Source organism: Harpia harpyja, chromosome 5 (genome assembly GCF_026419915.1).
Source record: "Harpia harpyja isolate bHarHar1 chromosome 5, bHarHar1 primary haplotype, whole genome shotgun sequence".
In the NCBI taxonomy this organism is placed as follows: domain Eukaryota; kingdom Metazoa; phylum Chordata; class Aves; order Accipitriformes; family Accipitridae; genus Harpia; species Harpia harpyja.
In genome coordinates this window covers 44,283,539-44,297,594 of record NC_068944.1, presented here as the reverse complement: position 1 = coordinate 44,297,594, position 14,056 = coordinate 44,283,539, and the positions used below count along the sequence as shown (strand labels likewise).

General features: G+C 37.8%; 1 protein-coding gene across 4 annotated transcripts in view; it reads left to right on the top strand.

Moving 5' to 3' along the window:
* Nucleotides 1-14,056, top strand: part of STAU2 (staufen double-stranded RNA binding protein 2) — a 176,697-nt gene that overhangs the window by 22,139 nt on the left and 140,502 nt on the right. For all 4 annotated transcript variants that reach the window (XM_052787586.1, XM_052787584.1, XM_052787588.1 and 1 more), the window contains exons 4-5: nucleotides 4,067-4,226; nucleotides 6,563-6,698. In XM_052787586.1, the coding sequence (XP_052643546.1) occupies nucleotides 4,067-4,226; nucleotides 6,563-6,698 (296 nt within the window). The remainder of the gene's footprint in view (nucleotides 1-4,066; nucleotides 4,227-6,562; nucleotides 6,699-14,056) is intronic.

Genomic DNA, 14,056 nt, shown 5'->3' with positions numbered 1-14,056 from the left:
CAGAGTTGATGCAAATCACTGACCTTCTGGTTTGGCTGGTGTTCATGCATCCTTTATGCTGGTGGAAATGTCAGCAGGTGCAGGGCTGCTGAGAATCAGCAAGCTTTTAGAATCCCTTATTGCAAATGGAAATGGAAGTGCCCTTCCCCTTCCTGGCGACATTTGGCACCACAGGATACACTGGTTGGTTGGTTTTAGGTTGCAGCACGTTAAATCTGTTGCGCTTTCTGTAACTTTTCACTGTTGTATTGTATATTTATTTTGTTATCTTTTTTCCATTAATGTGAAATAGGAAGTGCTTTGGTTGTACCGAAAGGTGCGGTTTTGGCAGTTTGTATTCCTCAGTGGTAAAGAGATTTGGTTTACATTACGTTCATACTATACTTTAAATTTTAGCAGGATAAGAAATAGTTCACATATATTTGTTATTACTTTTAAAGGAACTAATATAATTGAAAGTACTTGAGCCTGCGTTAGCTGCACTTTTGAAAGCCAGATTTTCAATGGATTTCTTAATTTTTCAGTTTTTCAATTTACCTCTTATTATTTTTAATTACACTCATAGTCGTCAAAAAAAAAAAAAAAAAGATATGTGCTCTGTAGACTCAAAAGAATATTAAGTCTGATTTTGACCTGTGCAGCAAATGAGAAAAACAAGGGAGGGAAGGGGATGAAGAACAAGGATGATACTAATAAGTTTATGCAGACTTGTGTACCTTTGACCTACAAAAAGCAGAGACATAGAAATTATTATGACTGTGTTAGCAGTTTAGTATAGTGTCTGGCTAGTAATATGATGATATACCTGATAGAATATGTGAAACAGAGCTGAGTTTGTCCTAGAAAGCATGACCTGAAGGATGTAATACTGCTGATGCCGTTTGCCATTTAAGGAGCGTCTCACATTGCCTTCCTCCTACACATACTCTGTTCCTGTCCACTAGTGGTTTTCATGATTTTCAGAGACATGCTCTACAAGACAGCTGTCTGCATTGAGATCACAAATGCTAGCAAATTCTTATATACTTTTTTTCTAGTTGTCTCTGGAGAGTAAGTTTTGACAATTGGGGTGAAATGGGAAACTAGAACCAGGGGAGCTGGGAGAGGAGTGACGCTTCTTGACAGTGCAGTTAGGGTTTCTAGGAGTCTGCCCTCCATGTGGATTCTTCATCATAAGAAAAATCAGAAAGTCTTTGTTAGCATAAACAATGCTTTCGAATCCATTAGTCAGATTGATCATTTCTTTTGTGCTTCTATGTCAATGGTGTTTTCAGGAGACAAAAGGTACAGTGGCAAAAGAAAGTGAATGGTGGTACAGAGAAGAGGGAAAGAGGTAAGGGACACTGGGCTTCAAAAGGCTGGGAAGAAGGAGAGAAGGTTCTACATTCAGAAAAAGTGAGGAGGAAAGGATTACTAGAGCTAAGGGAGACTGACCTTACGGACACGGCGGAGTGAAAGGCACAAAGCGCGGTGGCCTTTGCATTTCTGCTCCCTAGCCATCAGGTAAATTAGGTTGGATGTAAGTAATACAAACTTCCTCAGAAAATTGGTGAGAAATGCCTCTCAATCTGTAGCAGAACTGTCAACTCCAGTCTTGCAGAACTTGACTACTTCATTGGCTGCTCCAGATTTTGGTTTTAGGCAGTTTTATTCCTTTAATTAAATTCCCACTTAGTACTGTGTGTGGTTTTTTGCAGGAGTTTTTTTGTCAGATGGACTAAGTGAGAAGGTTAGAGCTCTGGCTATAGAAATTTACTGAGCAAACCCTTTATTATCTTGAATTCCTGTTTATTGCTCTAAGCACTAAGACAACAGCTATAGGTAGATAAGTAGCCATTATTCATCATATTTTAATTGAAATTCAAGTTTATTCTCCTCCAATAAAAATACTACACTGATACTTTCTTGCAAAATATATAAACTCCAGATCCAGAAATCAAATTTCAGTTCTTTTAGTAATAAGATGCATGTTTATAGATAATTTATATAATTATGGTTATTTAGCTCTTAATACCCAGCTTAGCTTTCAGGAGGGGGTAGGGTTTGACAGACTGCAAAATTAAGAGACTATTTCTCTCTTCAACCTTGTCTGTAAGGAAATTGCCATGACTGCTGTGGAAAAAACAACATGGTGATAGGAAGTGTGATATAGGGACTAGCACTGTGCTTGTGAAAATTACAGTAGGCCAAAACTCGAGGCTGTAATTAAGACACAAGTATTTATTTATAGCATTCAGTTCATATCACTGCGCATGTGTATAGGGCTGAGTTGGGAGGCACATATATACCTGCGTTCAAATGTTTGTTTGCAAGTACATGCTAAATGAAAATATATGTTAAGGCAAATTTAAAGGTTGCTCATCATGCCCATCTCTAGATATCTGGTCCTGGATCTAGCAAGTTTACATAATTTTAAAAATCATAGAGCAAATAACTATTGAAATGAAAATTTTACTTTATAGACTGCTCACAGTAATATGTAGATTTCTTTATGTTGCCTTAAGTAGTTAACCTGTTTTCTGAGGTAGGTATATCTTAGTTTACTGTGTGTATCTGACTATTAAATCCTGCCTTATCTGTATGGAATTGATATGGAAAAGACATTGAGTTCTTACCCTTTCTCCTCTCGTTCTTAGATGCTCAAATTTAAACAGAACATGTATGTATCATACAGAAGATAGACTCTATCTAATATCTTAAATATATATTGAGTTTTATTTTCACAACTTGCACAGCATAGATACTGCTTGAAATAATCCTTTATTGCAGGTTTTGAAATATACGTGGTTTTTATCAGTAGTCCGTTTCTGAATTCTGAATTTTTACAGTTCCTGTCTTCACTATAGAGTCCACATTAAAGAACTGCAGTTTCATTCAAAAAGATAGTTCTTCTTTTCTTTCTTACTTTATTTTTGAACATACTTGAGTTGTGGCTCTGCCCTAACAATACACATTATTTTCAGAAATCAGGTCGTGTGAGAAATTCTTTCACTGGGTAGAACTCTTTGGGCCAAATTCTCAGGTGCCTTGAAGAGTGTGCAGTCATTTATATCCATTCAGAATTATTACAAAATTACTTTTTTTTTAAGTAGCATTCTTTACCTTTTTTCTACAGGTAAAGTCACTAAACGCATTCAAATGTGTGAAGAAATGTGGTCTTAACTGACCTGTATATAGTCTTCCAAAAGCAGAGGATAAGTTTGCAGTTTTTACTTGGTTTAAATATTATTCTGTTCTTTGATAGTTGACATTAACATTACTGTTGTGGTTTAACCCCAGCCAGCAACTAAGCACCACGTAGCTGCTCAGTCACTTCCCCCCCACCCCAGGGGGATGGGGGACAGAATCAAAAAAAAAAGGTAAAACTTGTGGATTGAGATAAGAACATTTTAACAGAACAGAAATGAAGAAATTAATAATGATAATAATAACAATAATAAAATGACAATAATAATAATAATAAAAGAATTGGAATATACAAAACAAGTGATGCACAATGCAATTGCTCGCCACTCACCAACTGATGCCCAGTTAGTTCCTGAGCAGAGATCCCGCCTCCAGGCCAACTCCCCCCAGTTTATATACTGGGCATGGCATCACATGGTGTGGAATATTCCTTTGGCCATTTTGGGTCAGCTGCCCTGGCTGTGTCCCCTCCCAACTCCTTGTGCCCCTCCAGCCTTCTTGCTGGCTGGACATGAGAAGCTGAAAAATCCTTGACTTAGTCTAAACACTACTCAGCAACAACTGAAAACATCAGTGTGTTATCAACATTCTTCTCATACTAAATCCAAAACATAACACTATACCAGCTAGCAGAAAGAAAATTAACTCTATCCCAGCTGACACCAGGACAATTAGGCTATTTTACTTTGTGATTTGAAAGGCCAAATGTTGCCCACTGATAAGGACTCACTTATCTCTGTAAGAATCAGATGTGTTATCTGGGAGTTGAATATAATGAAAAGAGAGCACTGTTTCTCTTGAGCCCTGGAAGTTTTTATACAGATTGGTCTAATCCACAGTGATACTCTTGCCAGTGTTTACCTGTTCTTTGTCTTTGAAGATGTTCACAGTGCAGCTGACTCTCGGAGAGCAGACATGGGAAGCTGAAGGAAGCAGTATTAAAAAGGCCCAACATGCTGCTGCTAGCAAAGCATTGAATGAAACTACCCTTCCCAAACCAACGCCTAGACCACCCAAAAATAATGTTAATAATAATCCAGGTATGACATTTTCCTCTGTGTGTTAAATCTTGTTGAAGTGTTAGAATATTATACCACTAATAAATAAATTTAACAAGATATAAGTTAAGTTGGAGGATGAGAATCAACATAGCCGTCTTATACGTATGATAGTATAATGAAGAACCTCTAGTGAGTTTGCACAGGAGAATTTTTAATGCGCATACCTGAAATGGTTGAACTGTAAGCGAATATATTATTTAGATAAGGCTTGGTTGTATACAAAGTGATTGTATGTGATCAACAGTAGTCAGGACAAAACCAGACTGAACTGACCATTATTACCATAGTAAAACATTTTTCCCAAAGAGTTATTTTAGCTGATTTTCCAATGAAATTGGAAATTTTATCCAGTCCAATCCTGTGAAATTGCATATGTAGTGTAAATAAAAGGTCAGGATTTGGCATGAGAACTATGACAGGTAATTTTCCTGCATTGTGAGTTTTCCTTCATAGCAACCTGTGCTTTTATATGTCTTTAGAAACTGTTGTTTGAATAATAGAAAGACTGTATATTGGTGTCTGGCATCCTTCATTTTGAGGTGTTACCTGTGAGTTACCTTCTATGCGTGCAACACCTTTTGAGGTACACATCTCAGCCATGTGCTCAGTGATCTGTTCTGTCTTGTTCGATAAAATAAATAAGAAATATATTCCTAACTTTATTTCGAACTAATATAAAAAAAAGCAAACTGCAAGGAAAAAAAGTAATCTTTTCTTTTTTTTTTTCTTTTTTACACTCCCTTTTTTTCACCTCTTGCCCTTTTCCCTTCTTCACTTTTTATTTCCCTCTGCCCCTCTCTCCCTTTAAAAAAAGTTGTCTTCAGCCATTTTTTTTAAATGGAGTAATTTTGCAGTTAATCTCTGTGTTGGAAAAAAAGCAGGAGTAAGTTTCCTTTAGAGCTTGTGAGTATTATCCTGAGCATTAGCTGTTAAGGACTTTTTTGAGAGCAGTGCGATAGTATTCTCTTGCTCCTTTGGAGATCAATACATTGCTTCTCCAGACCCAGGACAGTGGTTTTGCCCTGTGTCCTTCACAGTCACTGTGACTTTGGCTGTTTAGAAAGCAGGAGGCTCAGACCCCTATAAAAAGGGACCCTGAGTTCAATCTTGACATTGCAGAGTATTACTCAGCTTCTATTTTTTTTTTGCTTTAAGCATATTCTTAAAGGAAAAAGCTGATAACAAAAGAAATAGGCTTTAAGAGAATTCATTAAAAAATTGTATCACTTAACACTGTAATTTTGCTCTTAAGAAGGATGTATTGTATATGCACAGGTATCTTCTCATCAAAATGACGTTTTGCATTTTTATTATTTAGTTGAATTCATAGTCATTCCTTGCTCTGGAAAATATAAAAATTGTTGTTGGTAGAAGTTTTTTAATAAGTATTGCATAAAAATTTTCATAATTTGGCATATACAGCCTCAATGGCAGACTGGCAAGTTCATCATAGCTGTTTTAAGGCTAGATTCATTTGAACCTCTTCTGAAAATATTTTGAGAAAATGTTAACACCTTTTTATTGGAATGTACGTTTAGCTCACTTAGGATTTTCTTACAACAGTGCAAGTGGGGAATACTGTAGCTGAACATTTTATTTAAAAAAAAAAAAAAAAAGAGAAGTCACAGTGTAGCTTTTTATTTGGCATTTTGGAGACCATGCAAGTGGGCAAGTGCTGGCTGCTTTCTGGTTTTGTATTATGTCACCAGTAGATGGCTGTAGTGACACTGATTTCCAGTAGCTGTATTATCAATTTGTTAGATCATTCCTGTTAGATCATTAGTTTTTAGTCCTAGTCTTAGGTTTTCAAGTCTTGCAAATAAAACACTTTTTTCTGACATTGTAAGATTACCAAATGACTGCAGTAATGGCTATTACTGCTTGCTTGTTTCAATGCCTCTTTGCTCTATTTGTGGTTTTTTTCATGGTATTCAGTGGGAAGAGACAATATTCTTTTACCATTGTAGTTTCAGAAAGTGTCATAATGTATTATAAACACGTTGGAAAGATGAATAACCAGCTTGATGTTAGCACTGACTTTCTCATTCATATGTGAAGATTAACCTACTGAAACTGCTTAGAGAATGCACTGAGATAAATGTTTAAGTGTTCTTTTTCATTGCTTGTGATTAAGTGGGCATCTATATTCCTGTCTTTTAGAGAAACTGAAATGTCATTGTAGTTGCTGCTTTTTTAATTTAAGGGAAAAAAAAATATCATGCAGCTCTCTCTTTTCTGCTCATCTCAGTCCTGCTTTTGTGTTTTGCAGTATTTGTGGTTTAAGTGCCTTACATGTATTCTTTGGTTTTTTGCAGGCAGTATAACTCCAACAGTGGAGCTGAATGGTCTGGCTATGAAAAGAGGAGAGCCTGCCATCTACAGGCCATTAGATCCAAAACCGATTCCCAATTACAGAGCAAATTATAATTTCCGGGGCATGTACAATCAGAGGTTTGTACTTTTTCTATTATTTGGTGGGTTTTGTCCTTTCCTTATCCATGTGTTCTAAATCTTTATGAACTTCCTAGGTTATTTTCAGAGTAAAATAAAACTAAGATTTTTACTAAGGAGAGTCTCTGCAGCCTTATTTAGAAACACACATAATCTCCTTCTAAAAGAAAACAGGTGCCCTAAGCATGTCACAAGGAATAAAGACATGTAAACCAACTGTTTCTATTTTTTTAATGTGCATACTGGAGTTACAGTCTACAGCCATGGCAGTGAGGAGGCAGAGCATTAACTTCAGAGAGAGGTTTTGCTTTTCTTTGCTGTTGTGTCATGTGGTTAGAATCTGTACCATTAAAAATGAAGCACTCTTTTTTTAGAAATTGGATATAAAATTAGGAGGGCTGCATTTTGAAAATTGGCTTGAAACCATTCTCAGGTTTCCATTTCTTTTAACCATTCTGCCTGGTCAACTATCTCAGTTCCTTAATCCTCAGTGTTTGGTTAGGAAAAATCCTTTATTTCACAGTTTAGAAACCTATATTCAGAGCCCTTCATCAATGCTGTCATCACTGTAGTAAGTTGGTCTAATTATTGAGAAGGCAGTGCTCAAAATTTTGTCTTTAACTATGAAATTCTTAAAGATTAAAAAGTTTAAAAATTTATGTGGGTGGATCAGTTTTCTTAACTGACCATCCAGATATTTCATTCTTCAATGTGTTCTAAATTTTTGAAACATCTTCATCTTTGGTATTTGTACATTTTTAGTACACATAGAAAAACTGTTCTAGCTCATCCTGAACTAAATGTAGTTTGTATCTAATTCAACAGTCTGAGACAACCTTAAGGTACTACATGTATTAATTTTCAATCCCAAGAACGTCTTTCTCTGAGATAGGTTGTTTTTTTGGTTTTTTTTTCCCCTCATTTTTCTGCAGAAGGACTATATTAGATCAGGTCTTTTGGAGCTCCAAAAGTGATGCCAGGTGTAATCTGTAAAATAAGAAAAAAACCAAAACAAAACAGGTCAGGAATTTCTAATAGCATGTTTTATCAGTGAAAAATGTTGCCTTTCTTATAAAGGATTGCTTAATGGATTTCCTATTAATTTTTATGCATCTCATAACTATCAAAAAGAATGAGTTTATGAACTCTGAAGAAGTGTTTTAGTTAAAAATTACTCTTTTATTAGAAATTGAATTTACAGCAATGTTTAAAAATTAAGGAGTTTGAAATGAAAATGCAGCATTTAAGGAAAGTATTTCAGTTGATTTAATCTTATTTTACTTTCCCCCTGATTTTTAAATCGTGACAACTTCAGGGCTTTAACATTTCATTCTGATTTTTTTTTTAATAGCAACAATACCTTGAACTGTAAAAGACAAACAAACAAAAATAACCTGAAAGAAAACTCTTTCATTACTCTACAGAACAGTGCCTGATTGTTGTATTACTTGTGTTACATTTCTAGTTGCTGCTGACCTGAGTCTCTGCTTACATATGTCACGGTTTGAAAAGCTAACTATGGTGCCTGAAATGAGTTTTGTTAATATTTAGAAATCCTACATTTATTTGAATTGCTTTTATAATGAGATTAGTTTGACGAACAGATATAAAGGCTAGGCTGGGAAAAATGCAAACTAGTAAAAAACATAAGATGGGAATTCTGGAATCTGAACTTAGTTACTGAAACATATTTGTGGAGGCAGAACCCCAAAACACTTAGCAGTTGGTAACTTTTAAGATTTTATTTCTTTTCATAGAAAATGATTAGTACGTCTAGTGGAATCTTTAAGTTTGCTTCTTTGGGAACTTTCTTTCATGGGAACCGTGTTCCCATGGTAGGGTAAAATGGTACCTGAACTTTATTTCTCTGGTTGCATTAGGTAGCCAAGGGCATTTGATTTTTCTGATCACGAAACAAACATGCAGGGTGGGACAGAAGGCCAGAATCTGTGCTTGCCTGCTTCGTTGTGCTTATTTGAGTACAGTTGCCCATGCAGGATGGCTAATAATACTGTGGCTAGTAAATTGATAAATAACTAAAACTAAGTAGTAATTAGCTAGATATGCCTGCCTGTCTGCATAAACACATACCCCCTGTGCATACACCGGCTCACACATGAATACCAGAGTAAAGAGGAAACAGAAGAGTGATGCCATATAGTACTGTTTTGGGACTACTCCTGTGTTGGAAATAATAGTCCATCACCTCGTTTTGCATTGGGAGGTGCTGGTCCGTTATGATCCCAGTAATAAAGGCACTTAGACTCTGTAAAGTATCATTTAAAATGCTATTTATTAGAGCTATGGTATAAGAAGAGAATAGCGTGGATAATCTTCCACCTCTTCAGATGCTGGGAGCCCTGAGCGGTGTAGCATCGAACAGGACTGCAACTCATGTGCAGCCTGCCATGCAGACCTTGGCCGCAGCAGACATTCTCCCCTTCTCGGTCATTCACACTCTTACAGGATTTTCTTACAAGGAGACAACTCTGTCATTGCTATAGTCAAAACAGGAACAATGTTCACGTGAGAACTTCTTGCTGCACTGTTAGATAAAGGCAAGGCCATGCGGGTGGTACCAAGGGGGTGCTGACCACAGGCCCTTCTTGCAGCAAGTCTGTCCTGCGGCTGAGCGATTTGTCCAGCACAGCCCCGTCCTGTGAGCCATGCTGGGCACCGGCCCCGCAGCACAGCACAGCCCATGCCGGCTCAGGCTGGCTGCAGCGTGGGTTGCTGGCTCCTCGATGCGCAGGATCCTGCTCCTCTGCCAGTCAGGATCGCTGTGCATCTCCTACCCACCCTCACCAGAGGGAAGTCTGGAGACAGATTCTGGATCCGTTATAATGAGCAAAGTCCCAAATATGAAGCATATGCTGTAGTACTGTATTATGTTCCCATGATGTGGTATGATATGTTACATTTATTATCTTGTACTGCCATGTTGTATGTAGCATTTGTTTGCTGATTTTTAGCAGTTGGGTAGTAGAATATGTGTTGTTGGATTTCCCAGGTAAATGCAGACCATGTAAACTATTTAAAAATAAGATTTGAAAAATAACACAGGTAATATGCTGTAATCAGTATTTTTCATTTTCATCAGTTTCTGACTGTAGATTATTACCTGTTATTAAAATATACAAAATATGTTAAATAATTTGGAAGCTGGTTTTGACTGTTATACTGTGACTAAATTCCCTTTACTGATGTCTGTTTAAAAAAATGTGCTTTTCAAATAGGTGAAGATACAGATTAAGATTAGGAGATTGTGTTAGGGAACTTTGATTCTGGCAAGATGAATAGCTTGAGGAAAAAATAAAGCATTAAGTTCATCCCAGGGCATATCTTTAGACCAGTTAAATCTAGTGTTTCAAGTGACACAAAAGATCCTTTTCAGTAACTCATGGAAATATGGTCTAAGAGCTGCTATTTGTATGCAAAGTTGAGGGCTAGCTTCCATGTCAGGCTAAGATGATTTATGTTGAGGTGGCAGTGATTCCTCCTCTGTCCTTTGTCCCGAGCTTTGTGTCCTTGCAAGTTTCCTGGCTCCAGCACTGGGAGTTGAGCTGCTCGGAAATGAATCAATCTGGGGGGAGAAAGGAAGGGAGAAGTTAATCCTAGACTTACAACTATACTTAAACACCTCCTCACCTAGTCACACAAGAGCTTGTGCCCTCACCAGAGAGGGGACAGGAATGTATGTTTGGAAGTTAAGGGCAGCTCAGGTTGATTTAAGCATGTGAAAAACTACACTCTCACATGCAGTAGAACATATTTTTATGGGCAGTGTGTTGCACAGAAGATGTTGAAACAGGTTTACATGCAAGGTGCAAAGATCCATTTGCAAGGTCTGTAGCTGATGGTGTAAATTGATACTGAAGGTGAAAGTTACTTTCATGGAACAAAGGAAAACAAACAAGTGAGAGGAAAAAATAGGGAAAGGGGAAAGTTTTCACAGTGGCCAGCTTGGAAGGGAAGTGGTGGGATCTCCCAGATAAGCATCGTCCTCTGTGTGTCGTTTCCCATGCAGCAAGTCTTCCCCATAACACTTTCCCATAGTAATTCTGTGGTTTTCATCAGGACCTGCTCAAGCTCCCTGTTCCTTGTTCCTGCTTATGATGCTGGTAGTGCTGCATCAGGGCAAGTGTTGAGTGCTGCTTACTGAGCTTTGTACATGCGTGTTATTGGGCTCTGTAATGTATACCAAAAGCTACTGCCAAGAGATAGGAAAAGGGCAGAGGAGAGAAGGGCTACGGTACAGTATAGATACAACACTGTCAACATATTGGTATTTGAAGGTGAAGGACCTTGAGAATAAAAGCACAGGGAGAACAGCAAGGGAAAAATACAGCTAGAGAAACTCTGGAAGACACTGGCCAGGTGGCTTATCTGAAGGGTTACAGACCTGCAAGTGGAAGGCAGGCTACAGAATTGCAAATGCAAAACTCTTAGCATGGTAGAAAGTAGGGCATTTAAGGCCGTGTGTAACACCAGCGTAAGGTGTTAGCCTTGAAAGTCTCTTCCTGTGCTAAGTTAGGAAGTGCAGGGCAAGTCTGCTCCCCTCTTAAGGGGTAGTTAAGTAGATAAAATACAGTCCAGCTTGGGAGTGGATGAGGTATGGAGGTATTAGCACGGCTCTTCACTCAAGCTAGTGAATGCAATATGTGCTACATTGTTAACAGCATTGGGTCATTGCCATTACACTGCATCTCAACCCAAGCTGATAAAGTCTGTGATGTTGAGCTGAATCATGTGAATTTATCGGCTTAGGTCTCTGGTAGTTTCAGTATCTGTATACTGCAGTTCATTTCACAGTATAGATAGGAACTTGAAACTTTTTTCATCTCACACTGATTAGACAGCTTGGGAGTCCTCTCTGGATTTTCTTTATTCAAGTAAAATCCGTGCAAGTTTGGTACTAGGAAGCTTGATGGCCTCTGATAAGGCAGAGCTTTTAAAAAAGCTGTGAACCCTGAATCCAGGCATGTTGGACGACTTTTTATTTAACAAAGATTTCTATATTACTAACAGAGATTATGATAAAGGAAAAAACCATTTTTGGCGCTCAAAATTTACCAGTTGTATACTACCTATTTAAAGCCTCACAAGTAGGAGTTTTGAGCAATTTTGCAACAAAGGCACGTGAGGACCTTTCAGCTCAAACAATATACATTACAGAAAAGCTAAAAATGGTGAACATTGCATTTTGTATGGCTTCTTTTACCTAAGAGCTTTACAAACTGACTCTGGGGAAGGAGGTGCTGATGCTTTCAAGGACTGTTTGCTAACGGATTTAGGTTGCGCATTTGTCAGCACACCATTTGGCACAGTTCAGAAGAACTGGCACGCTACTCGGAAGGGGCCAAGCCTTGAAACGGTGGGTCAGGTTTGAGAAATACTGGCAGAGCTGAGGATGAAACATGTGCATACTACTCATATCTGTAGCCAATGCTAGAACCCATACTCCCTTGCATCCCTGAGTAAGCAGGAGGCTTAAACCATGTAGAGCAGTTAAACAATAAAATATCAATTCTGACTACAGGGTCATCCAGCTTGCCTTGTCGCCATTGAATGCTGGTTTGTTTTATTATAAGTTATTTTTTCTTCAACTAGAATTGAAGAGAGTCATTCCTGAAGTTTAATTGTCCTGCAGTATTTTCAATTATAGAATGTCTGTAAGTGACAAAACAGAAATGATGTCTTACAGACTTAACTAAACTAAGTGTTTTCAGCCAAGAAATAAAACCACTGGAGACTGAACAGCACCTTTTGATGTTTTAGTATGGAAAGTAGTGTTAAACAGATCACAAAACTCAACCCTTGTTTTTGGGGAGATATCAGAAGTTATTTGCTTGTTATATAAAATTCCTTAAAATGTGTCTCACCACATTCTAGAAAGCTTGAAAAACCTTTTTTAAAAAAAAAAAAAAGCAGCTTTCAAAATTAAAAACACTTGTGAAGTATAGGAGCAAAGAAAAAACAATGACAAGTTAAGGAATGGAAATAAAGTCATAAAAGCAGTTTCTTGCTTGGTTTTGAGGAATTTGGATGGTGTGATAGTTCTATAAGCATGTCATGCAAAGTGGTAGTATCCCTGGGATAAACTACAGCTTCTGTGCACTTTGACAGTTTCTGCTGCACTGAGCCTTCATGTTAATTTTGTATATGGTTGCTTCTTCCTGCATATATATATTGTATATTACAGACTAAGGAGAAGACTATCACCTTTCTCCCTAGTGCATGGGGGAGAGTGCACAGACCATTCCTCCTTTTCTTTTTCTTCACAGCCATGTCATTCTGAGCACATATTTCTTTGATGTCAGTGAATGCTTCTTTACAGTGCTGTTTGCAAGACCAAACTCAGAGAAATAGACAAGCAGCATATTCTTGCCTCTTCTGGAGCCAGCCAAGCTGCCTGGCCACAAAGCGCAGGGCATCACCTGTGGGCATGTAATTCCTACCTACCGGGTAGGTAGCTCCCCTGCTGGGTACTGAGTTGCTGCATGGGACTGTTTGCTTTTGGGCTTAATTGCTCCTGAAATTATGTATATCAGCCCCGTGGACCAGTGCCCTAAATACTGAATCAGCACTTCAAAAATGAGGTATAGTAAAAGGAAGTTTGAGGACCAGTCTTAGGCCAACTACATCTGCAACTGCTAGCTTCATAGTGGACTAACATGTTCTTGAATCTAATGATTGAAAAGGGAGTAGGCTGTGTGATTATTGGATAAATTACTAAAATCGTCACATCAGATTAATAAAAGATTGTATGGTGAAAGAATGGAATAAAATTAAAAGTTTGTTTATTCTACAAATGCTGAGTTAAAGATTAAATACATACATCAAAGGGAACAGATTTGAGGCTAGTGTTACTTGACATGAGTGCTTAGCAATGCAATCTACATCCTGACCCAACTTCATCAGTTTCACAAAATTTACATAGTCCTATGGGGGAAAAAAACCCAAAAATCTAGCCAAAAGAACAGCTGTGGCAGCCAAATTTTGATGTGAGTGGGTTGCACTGCAGGAGACAACGTAAAATCTGTTGAGACTATGTCCAGAAGTACACCTACAATTATACAACCCAGTTATCTAATTTACAGAAAGAGAATGAAGTCTGAAATTCTCCTGGCCTTTAGAAGTCCTTCTGTGCTGTCTGAGCACCCTGTTTACCTTCTAGCAGGAGACCCCTCTCTGCGTGGAAAGCCTCATCCATTTAAGGCACAAATAGTCCAGTGCATAATGTAAAGGGTTGTTGGATCTGAAAGACTTTGATCTAGTATTGATTAGATCAGCCAGTAGCCTGGAAAAGGTAAAGTTCAGATTATTCCGTGGAATCTTTTCATGACTCTAGACACATA